Here is a 19,719-nt window from a genome sequence, read left to right as displayed (position 1 = left end):
GGGACACTCAACAGCGCTCTTATTTCTGGAAGATACATCTTCTATTTATCGCTTACTAGCTTTAACATACATATCAGAGATCATCTAAGACTAACGCTTAGGTTCTATTGGCTCGACTGACTTAGTAACTCACTCCCTGGAATAAGAGCCTCTGAGAGAGTAAGGTGTAGTTGTGGAGGGCCTCCCTCCCTCCACAACTACACCTTGCCCGAACACCAAAAGGAGGTTGACTTATCAGTCTATGCGACCAAACGATGCAGATGTTCTATAAAGTTGCCAGATAAACAGCGTACATTACTCGTAATAGGGGTCATGAAGGTCAGAGGCTGGATGTCAATATTTTCTTTTTTTAAAGTCAGATGATAACTACTGTAATTTGCTTCCAATATAACCAAATCTCGAGAACCTTTGTGTTTCATCGACTTAACTTACCCATCTTTATGTGACAATCTAGTAAATAAAATTTGTACGTCTTAATGAAGAAAACTAAGCCGATATCAGAAAAATAAAGCCCATTGTTTTATATATTGATTGAAAAATTCCATCAAAATCCACTTAACAATTGACAGCTGACATGCTTTTGACAATTGACAGCTGACAACTGTGACAAATGAATAACAATAACACCACTCTATTCTCTTACTGTACGGGATCAGCAGAATCAGTATTGATCGGGAATAAATATTTATTATGCAGTTGAAAGTAAACGTGTAGTGGATCTAGGACATGAGTACTGACAAGTATTCAGGTAGTAAAAGTAGAAAAGAGTGTTTTTATGCTGTATTTAACTGAAGTTTTGGACATATTTCCGGAAAATTTTAAAAAACGAAGAAAATATTGGTGCGAAGCAAGAATTGATCGTGTAATGACGAATTTTCAGCAAATTTTGCACCTACAGGAGAATGGCGCTACGGCAGTAATATAATTTTTCCTTATCCTTTAAATAAGTTTCGTTATCTGAAGTTCCACAAAAATGTTTGCTTGGCACAGTGGAATTTACAGTAAGAAAGTAAAGCACTTTTTACACTTATTGGAATTATATTGTTTATAAAACACCACACATAACATATCTGCGTATGTAAAATTTAAAATCTTTGTATACGAATGCAGTTATATGATTATATTAATTATTCATGTACAGATCTTTGCAAATGGATGAATGTGGGATCGATTAGACTATCAGATTTCCGATTTCGACGTCCCTTTGCCTCAGGCGCAATAGGTTGTCGGATACGGTTTTTGCGTACGCTCCCGATGAATATAACCGTTTTGTCGACAAATATTAATTTTTGGTTTTTCTTTCACATCTTTTCTGATGTAATGAAACATGTAGTCTAGGACAAATATTGATTTTTGGTTTTTCTTTCACGTCTTTTCTGACGTAATGAAACATGAACTTCAGAATTTGCATTTTTAAGTTGAGCCGGACACGAGGTTGTGGTAGTCTTCTATTCTTGGCTAACGTTTCCGTGGTTCTGAGTTCCTTAGAGCATGCAGGTGTGGAATTGAACCTGATTTATCTGATCAAACACCTTATCCACCGAACGAAAGAAGTCCTAAGTCTGCTGTTGGGGCTTCGAGTGAGTACGAATACGAATTTGACATGGTGAGAAAATCCACGGGAAAAGCTGGAGATAGAGTTGTTGATTTTGGGATACTGGGTGGTTCCACTGAACTCTCCCTAACTGTTCTAAAAAAGAGCGTGGGAACCGTTTTAGTTCGTACGAGATACGTTAGGACGCTCCTCGACGTCTACGTTCTGGTTCTCTCGGCAACCTATTCATTGGTTTCACTTGAATACCCAGCCGAGGAGAACTCACTGGTCTTCGACTGGTGGGCAACTGGCGTACACAAGAGTGATGAGTTGCAACTGAAATCTTCCTGAAAAACGGGGTCTTCCATGCCGACGACTAAGAAGAGATGAGCGGAACCACCCGAATTCCGCAGTCTACAACCATTTCTCTAGCTTTTAACGCGGATTCCCTTACCACGTCAGATTCGTGGTATGCTGCCTTTAAAGAGGGGGGAGGGGGGAGTTCTTGTGAAGTGCAGATGCAATTGTCTTTCCACTACCGAAAAATTTCTAGCGCACTATACCCTAGGCTCAATGAGGTATGGAAGAGTACTAGTAAATCAGCACATTGTTACTAGGTTTACGGTACTATTCTGTCCTGTGCGTTGTTTCGCATTTGGACATTGTGGACATTGAGGAAGGGTAACTATTCTCCTTTAGGCTCATCCGAGTAAACTTAATATGCTCTGACTTTTCTTTTACTACTTGAAACAGACAAGGAAACAGTCGTCAATATGTAAAATATAAGTATGTAAATATGTATCGGCAATAAAGCAAAGGTCGTTTCCATAGCTGGCACCTCAGTGGCAAGCGTTGGTGCGAACCGTTGTTTCATCGCGAGACTTCTGATTTGTGCGAAATAGTTATCCGAGCATCTAAAGAAGGTCCATCTGACACATTCTCTCACAGTAACCATCGACTGTTCCACGGTAAAGCCATACAAGTGGATTGAGCTTGAAATTGATTGAAAAACTCCTGCATAGCGGAGTCATTGAAGACGTTTGTGTACAACGCAGTAACATCGGAAGACTCAATTACACTTCACTTTTTCAAACATGTTTTTGAATGATCCAAAAACATTCGGGATTGTGTTACGTGAGCTGGTACGAATTTCAGCAGCTGAACCAATGCTATGTTCGAGAAATAAACATTCCTATCTGTATGGTCCCCTACGAAGCTTATGATAGGGCTTACTTGGAATGTTGGAGGATTTTCAGATCGGTCGTTGAGGTCGCTGCTAGTGAGATAGCTTGTGTGTTTTTACTGGAAAGTAGAAGACAAGACACGCAGGTAACTCTGTTTTAAGGTGAGTTGCAGTCGGAGGTGGTAAATCCGCTGATTTGTTGGTACTTACCATACCCCAGCAAGTCTTCGGTGTTGTGCTGGAAATTATTCAGCAATGAAAGACCGATTCTGAACTAAATGAGAATGCCTCTGTATTATAGGGGAACTCGCCCCTATTTAAAGGCATCACCCCACGAATATGGGGTGGTGCGGGTTTCAGGTGGGTTATGCCTACACGGAATCGTAGATTATGGAGAGAAGGGTGATTCCGTCTATTTTTTTCTAACTGCCGTAAAAAAGGCCCGGAATATACGACTTCGAGCGTTCTGGCGCGCGATTTTCTAGGAGTTCGGTTGGAGCGCGCCAGCCTTATGCATGCGCGGCATCTTCCGGGCCGTTTTTTACGGCGATTAGGAAGGAATGGACGGAATCACCATCCTCTCCATGATCTACATTAAACTTGAAGTGTTCTTTGTTCCCCGGATAGGGTGATCATCGGATAAATCACGGTCGATTTCAGCATCGGGAGCCCTGAAGAAGGCGAACTCGCTGAAAAGTTCGGTAAGATACAAATACTGAACCATCATCATGTCGGGATTCATTGAAAGTTGTACATGTACTCACTCACAAAGACAGCTGTACACGCTAATTATGGATACACTAATCTGGAAATGATTTAGACAAAATATTTAATCTGCCAAAAATAATGCAGAAATCACACAACAGACTTTCAATCCGTTCCGTTTAAAAAATAGTAAATAGGGAAAATAAATAGGGAATAAAATAAATAGGGAATTCTACTTGAATTATCGAACGTAATTTACTATTCTTGAATTTAACACTGCAAATTTTAAAATAAATTGCTGAAATAATCTTCGCAGAACTACTAGAATTGTTGTTTTTTTTCAACAGCTCCAATAACAATTCATCAAAATGTTTCCGGTGAGAGTCTGAATTTATCTCAATTCCTAAAATTTGCAATAATAAACACTCGGTTTGCCAGATGTTTGGGTCGGAAGAAGATCATATGGCAATAAAATGCTTTAAAAACTTTAATGTCTAAGCAGAAGATTGAAAAAGTTTTTACTGTGCACTGAAAAGCTAAAACATCTTTAGAAACTATCTATCTACAACGTTATTCCTCTGCAACCTATTTTTATTCATAACTAAAGCAAACTGTATATTTATCAAAGGATGCACCTATCATAACAACTGTTACAAGATATGAATGTAGTACCGTAACAGGAACAACATCAAGCAACAGTATTAGTTTTATCATCGCAAAATTTACAAATATTTTGCAAATTCGTAGTAGCAACTAACAACCATAGCACCACCAGTGGATCGTAGAGAGTTTGTCATTGCTCCACGATAAAATCCTCGACGTCCACTTGTTCTGAAAAATATATGAATATTCGATCGATCGTATATGAAAGCAAGGATGTACAAATATTTTAACTCACTTTGCTATATGACAAAAACAGCTCAATGAATTTCGGTAACTCTTTTCGAGTTTCCCTGCTTGCATCATCATTTGACGTCTGACTGTATCCAATGGATAACAAAGTAATCCAGAAGTTATCAAGCAACACTAAACAAAGTCTTTGCGATTTTGTGAAATGATTCCGGTTATGGTTTTCGTTGTAATGCGAACGTATTCGTATTACACATTTGTGAACAATAGAATGTATACCTGTGCTAACATCCAAGTCGTTAAAAAATGCAGTTGTTTTGGATCAGCAACACTCGTTCGAAGCACATCAAATGCACCAAAAAATGCAGCTCGTGAAGCGAAGACAAATTGTACGGAAGCGGAGAAACCTCTGGAAAAGAATCCGTAACAACAGTAATAATTTAGAAAATATCGAGAATAAAATGGGAGACGACAACTGCTCACCTGTACCAACTAGCATAACCTTCCCGTTTACGCATCATGTCAAGGCAATCCAACATACCCTTATACTTTTTCGAACCGTCCACATTTACGTCAACAGCTAAACGTGTTCGTGCAAAGTCGAAAGGATAAAGAAGTAGGAGGGTGGTGGCACCAGCCAACCCTCCAGAAGCGAGTGAACCTAGAAAGGGAAGGATTAGGACAAAACAAAATAATAAAGCTTGAATTCTCTGAAAGATGAGGTAATGCGTTGCAAATCAAACCCAAACAGGTTTTTCACTGTCCGAAAACATTCAGAAATGTAGGCATGAACGTGCCAAAAACATTGCTAATGACTTTCTCTTCGAAAATGATACTGTAATTGTCCTTAAAAATGGTACTGTAGCTCAGAAAACGATCATCACATCTCATACAGTTAAGAAAAAGTAGATGATTGATCTTTTTTTTCTAATATGTGTTCACATAACGTTTTATCTACAGTCAGGTGTCACCCTAAGAAGCACATTCTGCAAGAAAAAGGGCTATTTCACTTTGGTATTTTCAAAACAACTTAGTTTGCTTCCAGAAAACCTTTAAAATGAAGGAAAAGACTTCTACCCAACAGAAGTTGGGGCCTCTAAAATTCTGTTCGAAGAATAGGGAAGTAATTATTAGCCCCAGTGCCTGTGAGCGAATATTTTTAGAAGTTAATTTTTCTTTTCTCTTTTTTTTTTCGTTTAAACACTTTCTAGTTGCCATCAAAAATGCTTTTAATATCTTCGACAAAAAAATCCTTTTTCTTACGAAATCAGCTTATTTTGAATCAGCTTATTTTAATCATTGATCTTGCATTCCTATAGAACAGTCTTAGTAGTACATGTGTTAAGGTATTAAGGAGAATACAACGGCATACTGTAATGTCTAAGAAGATGTCGCAAAAAAGGAGAAGAAGAGAAAAAAAAAAGAAAAAAAATAAGAGAAATTGTATACTCGAGAACAACGAATATGTTCAAATAGAAAAAATTTCAATTAAGAAAGTAGGGAAAAATGCTTTTTAGCAAAGCAAATACTAAATAAGTAATGAATAAAAAATAAAGATGTGAATTATTCAAATTTGTAGCCTCAGCAATCGAAAAAACATCAGGAATGTAGCCGTTGTTTTAGAAAGGCGATTGCAAAGGAGATGGATAGATAGCGAAGATTTCTATTTCCAAGGCTTGGAATAACATGGAAGCATCGATAAGCACAAATATAATAATTTATCTTTTACAAAAGCTCCTGTACATAAGCAAATTTAATAATGTGCGCTTATAAGTACTAATTAGATATATTATTGTAAGCGATTCTCTCCAATACACATTTATGATTGAAAAAAAATGTTCCGGATTTATTTCCTTTTAATTTACAGCTGCCAGGAAACCGATTAAGTAGCACTTACCCAGAACAAATTGAGCAAATTCTCCTTTTCGATCGATGCCTGTCATCAAAAGATTCTTATAAAAATCCAGAAGTGCGAAGTTTAACGCTTGATTCGGAAAGCATCGTAGAACTCCGGCCCCATTTCCTCTCCACAGAGAAAGAATTCCCTGAAATTGACGGATTTTACGTATTGTATCCAGACGAACTGAACTTGCACTTCACACCTGTTCAATTGAGACTTTACGCAAGCAATCACGCATTCCATTGTACTGCATTGCAGCAGCTCTTCCGTGATTCTGCAGCTGTAATAGAGCAGCCCCAGTCAATGTTTATTTATGTATCAAGATGTTGTTTTGTTATGTGTTTTTTTTCTCCGGGAAATCCTTAAACAACTCATACTTGTAGAAGTAGTTTCACACGGTCGATTGGGGCCGTAGTTGTCTTGCTGAAAGCAGCCGCTGTTCCGCCGGCCAAACATTTCTTCATGACGTCAACAGCATCAGCTGTAGAAGTTGACGCGACTTCCATAACTCCGAAAGGTAGAACTAGTCTAAATATTAATTTTCGTGGTGATGTAATAGGTTCTCACCCTTGAAACGAAATAATAAAGCCATGGAAATAAAAACAGAGCGGAAGGGAGTCGCCAGAACACACTTCGACTAGAGAAAATCACGTGTTGTAAAGATTTTCCTGCTCTGCAAGGACTTGCAAGCGAGAAAAGCGAACGCTCATAATCCAGAAGTTCATGAATCAGAGTACAAATCATGTGCAGGATCCAGTTGATGACTGACAAAAAGTACATCAAAAACTGCACTTTCTTATCAATGTTGCGAAAGGCACGTTATAATAAAGTGTTTTCCAGCTTTTAAAGGATGATTCAGCCAGAACTCGCTCCAAACAACGAGGTTTTTCTGGGTGATGCAAGAGCAGAGACTCGTTCGATAACTGTGTGAACACGTCGTGAGGAAATTCTCTGAAGATTCAAATGGGAAAAGCATCAAAAACAAAAACAAACGTCGAGGATCGTACAATCGCTACCAGTGAGAATATAAGAACAAGAATCTGGAGAATTGGTGAATTGATCGAAGAGACATGTGTTGTTGTGGACGTTCATACGTATACGAGAATAACTTCCACATCAAAAACCAGAACCTCAGAAACCATGCAGAGGGGTAAAAAAAAACCCTCCAATTCCTAAGGATCGAGGATTGCTAGTAGTGTACACCCCAAGTGTGAAAGTATCGTTCTTGCAACGACTGCAGGCGGAACGAAATGCCGCCAGTGAGGCGGCGATACGTACAATCCACGTGATATTCACGTGCATAGCGTGAATGTATGGCGCGATATTGGTGGTCGGTTCTGCGCAGCAGCTATTCCGCTTTCGTGGTTGTAATATCTTAGTCGAGTGCAAAAAAAAAAAAAAAGGACACATTGTAAAAAACTGTCTGTTAATCCTCCGTCTTATCATTCGGAAAATTACGGTGTAAAAATTGGATGCAAAAATGGGGGGAAAAATTTATGGCACTCGAAATGGAGGCGTAGAATTTGGACGAGTTATCGCGAAAGAAAAACGTCAGAAGTAAAGCTGGTTCGCTACAGTACATCGAACATCAGCATGTGATGTTGGCTACACTACAGTGTAGCCAACATCACATGCTGATGTTCGATGTACATATGTTGCTCCCCCAATCCTCTTCCACAAAATACCCTCAACTCTCGAAGCGATAAGAGATGTTTTCCTCAGTTTTTAGCAAGTAGAGGAGCGGAGAACGGGAGCTGCAATTTCGTGGATTCAAATCGTAAATGAGATGGATTGGAGGTCATCTTTTGCAGATTTTGTTGTCCACGGAACGAAGTGCAGTGCCCTCCTGGAGCTGAGTCGGAGAGAATGAGAGAGAATGATGCATAGATTGACTCACCTATCAAGACTTTTTACTTTCGAAAATGTAAACAAGAAAAGGAACAGATATGAAGAACGAGAATGGACAGGATGTGACATATAGTTGGAAGAGATATTACGTCTACATTTCCTGGTAAATATCCTCACGCACTTTGAGAAGTATATCTCTAATGTGATGATAGCTAAAAAAGTCGAGAACGTTTACGATAAGATAAAAAAAAATAGTAAGTTTAATAGTAATCATCAATCAGCCAGGAACTGATCAATGCCGCTATGAAATCAAGGATTTTTTCGGTTCACCTGAAATTCCCTGTTTATCAAATTCAGTGTTCATCAAATTTTGGAGTACAGAAATGTCACATAAACTAAATTTATATTTGGTTTCTTTAATTGAGCCGGACACGAGGTTGTTATTATCCTAGTGCTAATAACCTCGTTTTTATAAACATGGATGACACATTCAACAATATAAATTTATATTTCTCTGCAACAGAGCTACACAACATTTCAGGAAGGACTACATCCTAACTTGCCAGCTGCTGCAGTAGAAATGAAAAGAATTTCATCAGACGAGAAGGATTAACAAAAGCTTATCATATTTCCTATCATGTTGTTACCAAAAAAGTGCTAATAACCTCGTTGATAAACAAGGATGACGCATCAAAGTGTCCGGAACATTAAAAAAAAACGAAGCAACAAATGAAAACAATGCAAAATTTGATGATATGACGAGGCGAAAACATATATCTATCCTGTCTCTAACAACACTAGTAATGAATTAAAAATTTCCAAATTCTACGAATCCAGAGCAAATAATGAAAGGCCATTGGAATTTTATTAATAGACAGCCACCGAACACAAAAATGTGACACAATAAATCGCTCCATTCCGATATATGTCAGGTGATTCCTAAGCACATATTTGTCACATGTAGTTCCTTAGTAGTAAGTAATTATCTTAAATCTAATGAAAGTATCCTCGTCGTCCTGGGGATGAACTAATACACTCGTTGAGTTTCATTTTGCCTCGGGTTATGCCAAGTCCTACAGCTGATTCATTTCATAATTTAACTTTTTTTTTTGAGATTTAAAGGGCAAATGCAGGATTTATCCTCAAACTACTTTCTATTAGTTTTAAATAATCAACTGAACATTCATATAATGAATTTCACGAGGATTTCCCAGACAACAGTGAAGATAAGATAAGGATTGCCCAGGTAACAAAATCATTCGACGATAGTACGGTGAACGTAATCTATTAGTAGCACCATCTCCTAACGATGAACTGAAATGAAACCAGAAAGAGAAAGACAATGAAATAATTCCATAAAATCGTGTACACTGAGCCGACTGGAGCAGAAGGAATTGATCGATACGAGCGATGTCGCGCAGGATACGGGAGGAGGACCTCGTACACAAATAAGCGAACGACGACCACAATCTACTAATACACAATTCAGACGTACTTAACGCGGACGAGTGAACGAGTTTTCTCCTTAATGGTAGTCGGGTAAAAGTGCGAACTCGAATTACCCTGAATGACTCATAATGATGAGTACAAATTTGAAATTTATTTTCGTAAAATTTCCTTTATCAAGAACAGATAATAAGCCCTTGTGTCCGAGAAAGAAAATCAAAATCAAAATGTCCAAGATAGAAAATCAAAATAAATAAGAACCTAATTAATTGATTCTTCACGTACGACTTTCAATAAACCTCTGCATGGTTATATTTTAACATTTATTTCCTTTAATTGATCCAAACACGAGGTTGTTATAATCATGTCATATTATAATGATAATCACAACCTCGTGTTCGTTTCAATTAAAGAAAGCAAATACTGAATTAATTAATTAATTAATGCACTATTGTTTCATCTTAGGAAAGTTCAGCAACACTCCACAATAAGAATTTGAGCAAAACCAAAGTAAATATACGAATTTATTTATTTGTTATTATAAAAAGACCAACCTCTCTTCCAAATTTAAATTACAAAGATATTAGATTGCACAATTTAAAGCTTACTAACTTATTGCTTCTAATCAAATAATAGCTACAGTACATAAATAATAAAATGCAATAATTACAGTACCATAGTCGTTAATTATATAACCTGATCGATTATGGCATTGTTATTTTAATATCACATTAATTTAAGCTAATATCGAAGTTTAGCGTTAAGACTATGAGCACGAACGGCTGAGAATACAATAACTGCTGATATGAGGATAATGGAGACGTTGAAAAGGCACACCAAGGACAATCCGATGTTGCTCATGCAGAGGAGAGCCTGAAATGAACACACATTATTCTTTTTTATTATTTTTGCGAATAGAAGCAGATAGTAGTAACTTTTTGTGCTATTCTTCAAGCAGTAATTAAAGCTGATTAGTATTATCTACAAGTAAGTGATGACTTCCTGTAAAAACGATTTCTTTTCTCTGAAGAACACGGTTGGTTCTGTGGTTCCTTAAATCATCCGATCTTCTCTGCGTCAACATTGTTTTTACCATGATCCTCTCAAAAATGCTTTAGAGGTTGATATTTGTAAAATCTTACCTGTTTAATATCGAAGTTCATTTGTACCCAATTTAATTTTACAATATCGTCATGTGGAATGATGAAGTCGCTCGATTCAATGGCTGAAAATCGGATGCAATAAAAATATTAAGTGAAACTGCAATTAAAATTACTGAAAAGTTCATTGTTGAATTTCGCAAAAATTTCATACGAATCAATTAGAGGAATCTATTGAAAATTTCAGGAAATCATCCAGAATAAACTTGTGGTGTTAGGACCACATTAATAACCAGTTTCCAATTCCTAAAAATTGTGAAACTAATGAGATTTTAGAGAAATGGAATGAAAAATTGTTTTAGGGCATTTCTAAAAATCTTGCGTTACATTTGTTCTAGTATGACTAAGAAGGAGCAATTAGTCTAAACTAGTTTCCTACTTGAGCCATTCCTGCAGGAAATTCTTACAATTAAGTTTTTAAGACGTAGGGGTTTGCATGTGAGCGCAACCAAAAGCTTCCGTTCACTCTATTTTGTTATCGATATCGAGAAAAAATCGCCTATCCGTTTGATTCACTTCTATTTTACAAGGAAAAATAGAATTTTGCACTACGGAACATTTTTACAACTGTTATTTCACCTTTTAGTTCCGTGTTCGTAGGTGTGGACAGTAATGGTTGATGTGAACGACGTCGACGTGGTGGGTCCGGACAGGATGGCACCTAAATGATGGTGTGTGAGTGATTGGAATGTTAATCTATGGAACAATATGTACATATATGGGTACAGATAGTAGTGATGGTAATCAAACTATTTTACTCCTTGAGAAACTTCCTGTTATGAAGAAAATCTATGGATGAGTTCTAGAAGAAACAATTCAAAAGAAAACAATCACGGAACTGACGTAGTTGGGACCCCTATGATGGTATAAAGTTCAGTATGTTGAGTTTGATCATGGGCTCACACAATTCCCTTCAATTGTCCTGGAAAACGACGTGGGAACGGAATTTGTTCCAACGAGATACGGAAGAACGCGCCTCTTTGTGCACGCTCCGGTCCCCTTGATGGCCTATTCACACCTCTGCTTCTCGATGGCCACAAAATATCGGAAGTTGGAAGTTACAATATTACTGAAGAGAACACCTCACCACAATATCGATTTCCTTATTTTTAAATAAACTACGAGATTATGGAATTCTTTATCTCAATTCTGTTTAAATTGTTACAGTGTAAGAAAGAATTGTGCGTAGAGATGACGTCACCACCTTCTTGACAGTTACTGTAATTAGTCGTGCTATACGTGCTCTAAACATTATTGATCGCAGCTATTATTATTATTTACAAGACATATCATTACCACAATATTACAACTAGTATTGATCGCAATGCTTTTAAAAATAGTGTCAAAGAATTTCAGAACTGTCTACAACCTGTGGACCTATAGGAGTCGAACTTCCGAGTTGGCAAGAATTGAAAAAAATAAAAAAATGGGAAGAGTCAAATTACTGAATCCATTAAACTCAAAATCGTACCTCACAGTACTCGGATCCAGGTTCTTTAATCCGTAAAGTAATCTGGCAGTCGAAATACATATTGTCGCGATCTGCATACTTGTATACGTGTGCTTCACGTCCTGCCATTAAATCGCTAGGATATTCCAGATTTGTGAGTAAATACTTGTCAAGTGCACAACTGAAATACATACATATTGATCCAAAATCCAATTCAATCGAGGTATTTTCTAGCATTTCACCCTTTTTCATTGATAAGTTGTACTCTTTCCCCATTTCCATCGTCAACAAAGCATGAATGGACCGTCATACAGAACGTGTCCTCTTGTTCAGCTTCACATGTCCATTTATGGTAGACCTAGAGGAATACGGAAGCATTTAAAAGTTACTCCTAAAAAATTAAAATCTAAAGAAATCGAAGCACAAGTATCCTTGCCATTTGTCCAACAGTTGCGTAGTAAACTGGTGGACCAGTTGGTGAACCATCGAGCACTTCATATTTACAGACTGGCATTAAAACTTGTTTCGTGTACATGGTTGGTGGTGGCATTCTGAGAAGAAAAAATTGTGAAAAATTTGCTGTGATAATTTCTAAGAAACGCAAAAATTAGAATAGAAAGAAAGAAAGAAAGAAAGAAAGAAAGAAAAGAAAAAGTTCCACTAACTTAACGACGATCTCCTTCTCCAGACGTCTCTCCATTTCCATATAGAAACACTGTACTCTATAGATTCTATCCACCTTAGTGAGAAAATCCAGGTGAAAAGCGACTATAATGGAGGTGGAGAGAAAAACTCCACGTGGTGACGTCTAAAATTCTCATATTATTCGATTAAATGTGGTCTTGACCTCCAGCAAACCCTTTTTGAAATTATCGGATATTTTTTGAGGCAAACATTGCCACTATGTAGGTATCTATGGATATATTGATTCCTGGTTTGTTTTAGTATAATTCAGTTTGGATAAGTTGAAGTTATAGGAATTCGGTTCGAATTTGTCCAGATTTAATTACAAGTATCCCAACTCCACGGTTTTGATCTACATGAAAGCAGCAGATGAAAATAAGACGATCATTGACGCTGGTCCGACGCAGTAGATCAGCAGATCATGGGTGGGTGATGCCTCCGAAAGGCAGTTATCGCCTTGACGAAGACATCAGTGCACTGAAACAGTACAAGGAGGGATGAGGATCATGAAAGGCTTGGCGGATTCCTCATACGAACATTTCGAACCTCAAAAACTGTTTCAGTGCGGAGGGTTCCTTAGAATGGATCAAATCCTGGACCTAATTCGATCTCTATTTTTCTAAAGACAAATGTACTTCATAGTCATTTTAATTTGCCCGCTAGTCTGCAAAATGCACCGAGAATTTTTTTTAAAATAGTTTTTCCTTCCAAACTGCTAGCCTTCCGTAATAATGAATGAATAATAAAATCTCGAAAATGAAAGGAATAAATTGCAAGGAAATTCTTGTCAATCGATAATATAATTCCTAGTCCTCAGAGCTGCAAAGAATAAATCTTTTTTTTTTGTATTTGCTGAAACACATTTTTTTTCTCATAAAGTTTATCAAAAAAAAAAAAAAAGACAAAAAGATCGAACTTTTCCCTGGAAATCATAAGGATTGTGGAGAAGATTAGGTATGAAACGGGAGCGGTCTTGATTTCTTGATTGTTTAGCTAATGAGCGGTTTCGTCAACATCTCTCTGCAATGTGTGTGGTCCCGTTGTTTTATCGGCCAGCGGCGTTCTCGAGAGCAACTAGCTTTGACCGTCTATAAAAGAAATCTGCGCTTGATCAGACAGATCACTGCTTCGTTCTCTCGCTGCTTCCACCTGATTTTCTAGGATTTTCCTTTCGACATTTTCAGTTACAAACATACAATTAAACGTTTACCGTTCAAAATTTTTTGTTATTATCTCAAATCCTAAAGGGAAATCCTCAATTCCTGTCACAATTGTTCATTAATGCTGAATACTGTCGGTTTCCTCCAATTGAGGATCGTTACTTGACTATTTAGATGCGCTCTCGTATTCTTCTCGCTACCGCCCTTTGCATTGCTTCCTCATTTGCGCAAGACTGGGGAGGTATGGGTGGAGGATATGGCGGAGGAGATGGCGGTATGGGAGGACCAGGATGGGGATACGGTAAGAAGTTCAGGATGTTTTCAATTTTACATCATTCCTTTGAAGAAATCCAAAGAATAATTATCAATTATATAACATTATTCCTAATCTCTTTTGCAAGGAAAAAAGAGAAAGAGGAGAAAAGAGGATGTAGATGTGATAGTAAGATACCTCTTTGTAAAATTTATCAAAATGTTGATATTTATCGCACATACATTTTTCATATAGGTAGTCTTCGAAGAGATTGAATGTGTTGAAGATTTTGACACAAGTTCTCAATTTATCCAATTAATTATACGAGTATCAAGTCTATATGTGGATATTCAGGAGGTGGAGGCGACATGGGTGGTTATGGAGGAGGCGGCGATATGGGAGGTGGTTACGGTACGTTCCAACTTGGAAAAAAATGGTTTTTTATATCTTTTAGATACAGAAAAGGCTAAAACCATTATTTGTCTCAAGATACTTTTATATTTTTCGTATAGAAGTTCATTAAGGAGGTTATGGAGGAGATGGTGGCATGGGCGGAGGCTATGGAGGTTATGGCGGTGGAGACATGGGTGGTTACGGTGGCGGTGGCGGTGGTTATGGTGGTAGGTCCAGATTTGAATAGGAAAGATAAAGATATAAAAATTTCAAATCAAACGTAGTATTTAAGGGGATATTCATAAAAATGTGACTTTAGAAAGCACATATAAGAGGGTTATTCACAAAATAGTAAGAAGTCCTCTAAATTTAAATTTTTTCCGTAATATATTAGGAACACTGTTTTGTAGATACTACATGTAGATTTTAATTTCGTTTATCAATCAGTAATTAAATCTAATACTACGGTTTCCAACATATTATCCACAACATTTGTTGTTTGATAAAATAATTCCTGGCACAACAGTGAACAACAGGTTGTGTTGTTTTCACACTTTAATCTCAGCTTAGGTTGAACCAGTACATGACATTTTTCTCATGGCTAGACGTTCTATTCCTTTCTGGCCAATAACTTCCAGGAAATTGTTCGTCAAAATTTTGAATATATATTTCGTATTCTAGGAAAAATAAATTCTCTTCAAATCTAAACACGATAATATGTGAAATGAGAAAAAGTTTTATATGAGTATAAAATTTAGGCTACGGTGATGGTGGAGGTGGATACGGTGGTTATGGCGATGGTGGTATGGGTGGCGGATTCGGTGGAGGTTATGGAGGAATGGGTGGTTACGGCGGAAACCAAGGTAGGAACTTTTTTTTCACAGGCCATGGCCACTATCCTTCTAGTATTCATAATAAGTGGTAAGTCTGAACAGTTTTACTTTGTTCCTCACAACTTTTGAGATTTCGAGTATCCTGACAAAGCAGTAAAGTTCCCATGACCTGGATTTCACATCTGTCAACACTCTACGTCATCCCGGTCCTATGAAGGTGTATTCTAGGTGGTGGAGGAATGGGACAACCGGACCAGTCCGGAGGAATGGGAGGATATGGCGGTCAACCATATATGGGTGGAATGAATGGCATGGGATTCCCACAGTGATTCCCTCAAGAATAAGATATTTGTATATAAGAGTCAGAGCGTAAACAACGTATACTAATTAATAAAGATAAAGTTAATAAAAATTATTCTTGTGTGAATGAATGACAGCCATAATCTTTTGCTTGTTAGTACTTAAAATTTCGTTGAGTGGGAATTAGGACAATCAAATTAATGGACACTTTGGTAAATCCGAGGAATTGTCGCGCTCATTAAATAGTAATTTAAAGGGTATGTTAGATAGCAATTCGTCATTTTTTAAACTTTGACTTAGTTCTTTAGATAATTTAAAAGAAAAGATTTGTGCTTCTTCGTAATAAGGAAGAAGAAATATAAGACGAAATTAGTTTTGTGAGGAATAATCCCAAAAACGAGGATAGATTGTGTACATTATGTTTTCCTTAGTAGACTAATTATTACTACTTGTACTATTACTTTTATTACTGCTTAATATGGTAATTCACTCGAGATTTAGAAACTACCCATGCTCCAGATCCTAGTTAGAACACCAATCCGAAAAACTAAACTCTAACAAGAGTTCAGTCCTTTTAGGCGTAAAAATCATCCACGAATCCTTATTAAATGTCTCTATGGAACAGATTCAAAATTTAAAAAACTGAATTCAATTCACCGAAATTCTCCTCTCCACTCCACATTCCTTGAATGCCAGTCGAATACTAGCATTTCTTTGTCCTCCTGGACTGGCTGGTGGACTACGACAACGAGGATCTTCCAGACGATCCTGTACGAATATTAGACCTCGGAAGGGGTTTCGGGTTTCGAATCGAACCTAAAATTGTTCCACTAGACGATTTTCTATCTACCTATAGCCGGATTTCACAAATCCTGACGAACTTTTCGTTATTCGAAGAAAATAAGAATTGCTTCTCACCTCAAAGTAACTATCGGCACAGTCAACGACTGGATCTCCAATAATTCCATTATCCTGTTGTGTGGACGACAATCGCTGAACATAACGATTATTACGGCAATATTATAATTGCATAAAACTTTTTTGGCTTCAGAAAATATAAGAAATAAAAGCCTAAAAATTATAGATAAAATTTCGCTGCATTAATGGTTACTGTAGATACATATTTAACGAAATCATAACTGCTAGAAGTAAAAGAAAAACAAGTAACTAAGAAAAAAAAACTTACTACTAACACGAAGATTAACGACATATGGAGCAGCGGAGGCCCCATATCCTGAATTTCCACAGATACTACTTTGAACTAAACGAGAAAAAAGAGGGAAATTAAGCACGAAGGAGAAATTTTTAACAGACACTCAACACTACGTCGAGACACTAAGAAAAACAATGATTAACGTTTGGCTAAAATCCGGAATTTTATGAAAGCTAAAGGAAATTTCTCGTTTTGAAGAGGTGAACATGCGAAACAAGACGGATCAAGCGCATTGATCGCTCCTCGTAGAAGGAGGAACACGCGTCTACAAACCAGAAACCAGTCGAACTACGCTAAGTGTGTTGTCATCATTTGCCATGCTTGGTAATTACAAAACAATACTATTTAAAAAAAAATACATAAGCCATTGCTTAAATCAAGCCGCTAAAGGAAAGTGCTCAAAAATCAGCTTGGAAAAGTATCCATTAGCCTTTTTTAGGACATCTGCCTACAGTTCAGTAACCTAAAAGTAGAGTAGTAACCTAAAATTCCTGCAAAAAATTCAGCAATTTTTAAAATGTCAGAATAGTTTCACTTGCAAAGCTTTATATGAAGCATGGTTTTGAAGATATCCAATTTATATTTGCTTCCAAAATGTTGAAAATGTTAGACAAAAAATTTGCGGAGCCTTCGACATCTATAAGGTCGTAGCAGCAGAGCAAAAACATAATTTAATTGACACATATAGGCAGAAATTAAGAGAATTATTATTTCTAATTAAATACTGGTAATTAATGGTAACAATTAAATTATAAGTCATCTATTTATTTGAGAAGAGATGAGTGAAGGAAGAAAAGGAAAACGTAGGAACTCAGGTAATGTCACAATTTCTTTTCCAGTGAGGTGAAGTGTAAAAGATAGTAATCCTTTCAGAATATAAAATAATCAGGAGGTCTCAATGAGTCCTTTAGAAGGACTTCCGTGATCCACGGAATCACCTCTCGAAAATTGAAGTTTCTACGATCGAATGCGAAATGTAGATAAGAATCTATGTGTGTTACAGTGTGTTCGCATGCATGCATAGGTCTAATGAGGTCGAAAACTGCCTGCAAACGAAGTTGCTGAGTGCATGATTCCTTTATTCTGTTACTTATACACTTATTAATACTTAATCTGCATTCTACATTTCTTCGTTTCGCCTTTTGCTTTCTTTTTGTAAAATTATAATAATTTTTATTCTCAACACATATGGAATTGTATTTATGAAATCAGCTACATGATAAACCTTTTATGTCCTATGGTACACTCTCACCCCATTTAAAATTCTTTGTTCTAAGCGAATAAACCTAGAATTCCACGAAAACCTGGAATTCCTTGAAAAAGATCCCAAGTGAGAAAGATTTCACTCAATTTAACAAAAAAACCCTCTACAGGATCGGAATTTGTTCCCAAATACATAGATCAACTCTCTGATACAAAAATCCCACGAACTAAGAAGGATCATAGGATCAAACATAGAATTAAACTTAATAAGAGGGAGAGAGGACAAATTGCAATTATTTAAAACAAAGAAAACCGAGAAGGATGAGAAGGACCACTAATTAAATGGGATTTAACTTATTCAGAATGAAGCCAAAGAGGTTTACATCAAATTTCTGGAATATACAAATACAGCTAAAGACCCAGTAGCATAAAAGCTTAATTCGAAATCAATGAAAAGTCGTGAGTTTTCAAAATCTTCTTTTTCCCTGATAAAATAATAAAATTGAGCGATATTTAAATAAATGAAATAACAAAATAATAAAAGCCCTTCTTCTTTGTAATTATGATCAAAATTAGCAAATATGTACATTTGGAACATTCAAAGCGATGAAAAGTAGTCCTTCATTAAAACTTAGAGATCCTGTGAAGAGGAACGGAATGCGGCTCGTTCAGCGATACATGTGTAGATTGTACGGGAAGATCTTGAATTTCAACACAGTGAACGAGACCCGCTAATGGTGAACAATCGGCGTTAAATCGCACCAAATCCGTATATTACCAGGACCTTTCGTGTATTCGTATGTCCATCTACTTATGGTAATTATTAACGAGACAAAGAGACTTTATTAATGTAGGTTTGACAACCTCTACGCAAACAATAAATAAATTTAAAATTTCAAAACAGAATTGTTTTCACCTCTAATCCTTGATGAAACTATGAGAGTAATGGTGCTCGATGAGTTGCAACCACTCACTTAAGGACCTTTATTCTATTCTGTGCTTCAAAATGAATTTGACACCAAACCTCACATCGACATCTTGAAACCACTTTCTTTGAAAGTCTTGCACTACTATAAGCTTTTTCTGCTGGTATTATAAACAGAATAAGTAGTCATTAAAACCAGTTTTTTCCATAAATTTCCAGAAACGGAATAAATGCTCCGAATGCGTGATACTCGATTAAAAATTTGAAAAAAAAACCTAATTAAAAAATTAATCCGCAAAATTACGTAGCCTGTGTGATCGCTCTCTTCTTTTTACTAAAATAGGCTTTTAGAACGATGATACAACTGATCTACGCTGCAAACCTGATCCGCACAAGACTTTTTTTTTGGAGAGAAATAACTAGGGTATCCAAAATAGTTCTTTCCAGAGATATCGACAATATCAGCTAAAATTTGCTTATGCTCGCACCTTCAGCTGTTCTTGTATAACAAATGCATTCAATACTAAAAAAAAAAGAATAAAAAGGTAAAGAATTTGGCGTACATGAATCATTTTCAGATTCCCCAACACTTCAACTTCAATTCTGAACTGCGAACTGGACGCGTATGAGGTCCATGTATTTAGTTGTGGGGCCAATCTATGTCATCATCTATCTACCTA

The 19,719-nt window shown here is 36.8% G+C and overlaps 4 protein-coding genes across 5 annotated transcripts; 1 reads left to right on the top strand and 3 right to left on the bottom strand.

The window, feature by feature from the left end:
- Positions 1-4,144: 4,144 nt before the first annotated feature.
- On the bottom strand, positions 4,145-6,677 carry RB195_026150 (uncharacterized protein; the record flags this gene model as incomplete). The annotated part of the gene is made up of 7 exons (XM_064214578.1): positions 4,145-4,253; positions 4,321-4,448; positions 4,551-4,680; positions 4,755-4,932; positions 6,169-6,316; positions 6,374-6,451; positions 6,549-6,677. The coding sequence occupies 7 exons, from the start codon at positions 6,675-6,677 to the stop codon at positions 4,145-4,147; spliced, it is 900 nt and encodes a 299-aa protein (XP_064070459.1).
- A 3,529-nt stretch (positions 6,678-10,206) lies between these two features.
- RB195_026149 (uncharacterized protein) lies at positions 10,207-12,781 on the bottom strand (the record flags this gene model as incomplete). 2 transcript variants are annotated; one of them, XM_064214577.1, is made up of 7 exons in its annotated part: positions 10,207-10,338; positions 10,608-10,690; positions 11,205-11,286; positions 12,097-12,256; positions 12,318-12,433; positions 12,500-12,626; positions 12,741-12,781. In XM_064214577.1, the coding sequence occupies 7 exons, from the start codon at positions 12,779-12,781 to the stop codon at positions 10,207-10,209; spliced, it is 741 nt and encodes a 246-aa protein (XP_064070457.1). The 2 variants fall into 2 exon arrangements, with proteins under 2 accessions (XP_064070457.1, XP_064070458.1); XM_064214576.1 differs by having other exon boundaries at positions 12,512-12,626.
- A 1,312-nt stretch (positions 12,782-14,093) lies between these two features.
- Positions 14,094-15,727, top strand: RB195_026148 (uncharacterized protein; the record flags this gene model as incomplete). Its single annotated transcript, XM_064214575.1, has 5 exons — positions 14,094-14,220; positions 14,527-14,583; positions 14,697-14,792; positions 15,324-15,428; positions 15,627-15,727. 5 exons carry the CDS (start codon positions 14,094-14,096, stop codon positions 15,725-15,727), a joined length of 486 nt encoding a protein of 161 aa, XP_064070456.1.
- A 619-nt stretch (positions 15,728-16,346) lies between these two features.
- RB195_026147 (uncharacterized protein) lies at positions 16,347-16,929 on the bottom strand (the record flags this gene model as incomplete). Its single annotated transcript, XM_064214574.1, has 3 exons — positions 16,347-16,514; positions 16,617-16,691; positions 16,885-16,929. The coding sequence occupies 3 exons, from the start codon at positions 16,927-16,929 to the stop codon at positions 16,347-16,349; spliced, it is 288 nt and encodes a 95-aa protein (XP_064070455.1).
- Positions 16,930-19,719: the final 2,790 nt, after the last annotated feature.

Source organism: Necator americanus, chromosome X (assembly GCF_031761385.1).
Source record: "Necator americanus strain Aroian chromosome X, whole genome shotgun sequence".
NCBI lineage: Eukaryota > Metazoa > Nematoda > Chromadorea > Rhabditida > Ancylostomatidae > Necator > Necator americanus.
Note: the sequence above shows the minus strand (reverse complement) of the source record. Positions and strands in the feature narration are given on the sequence as shown.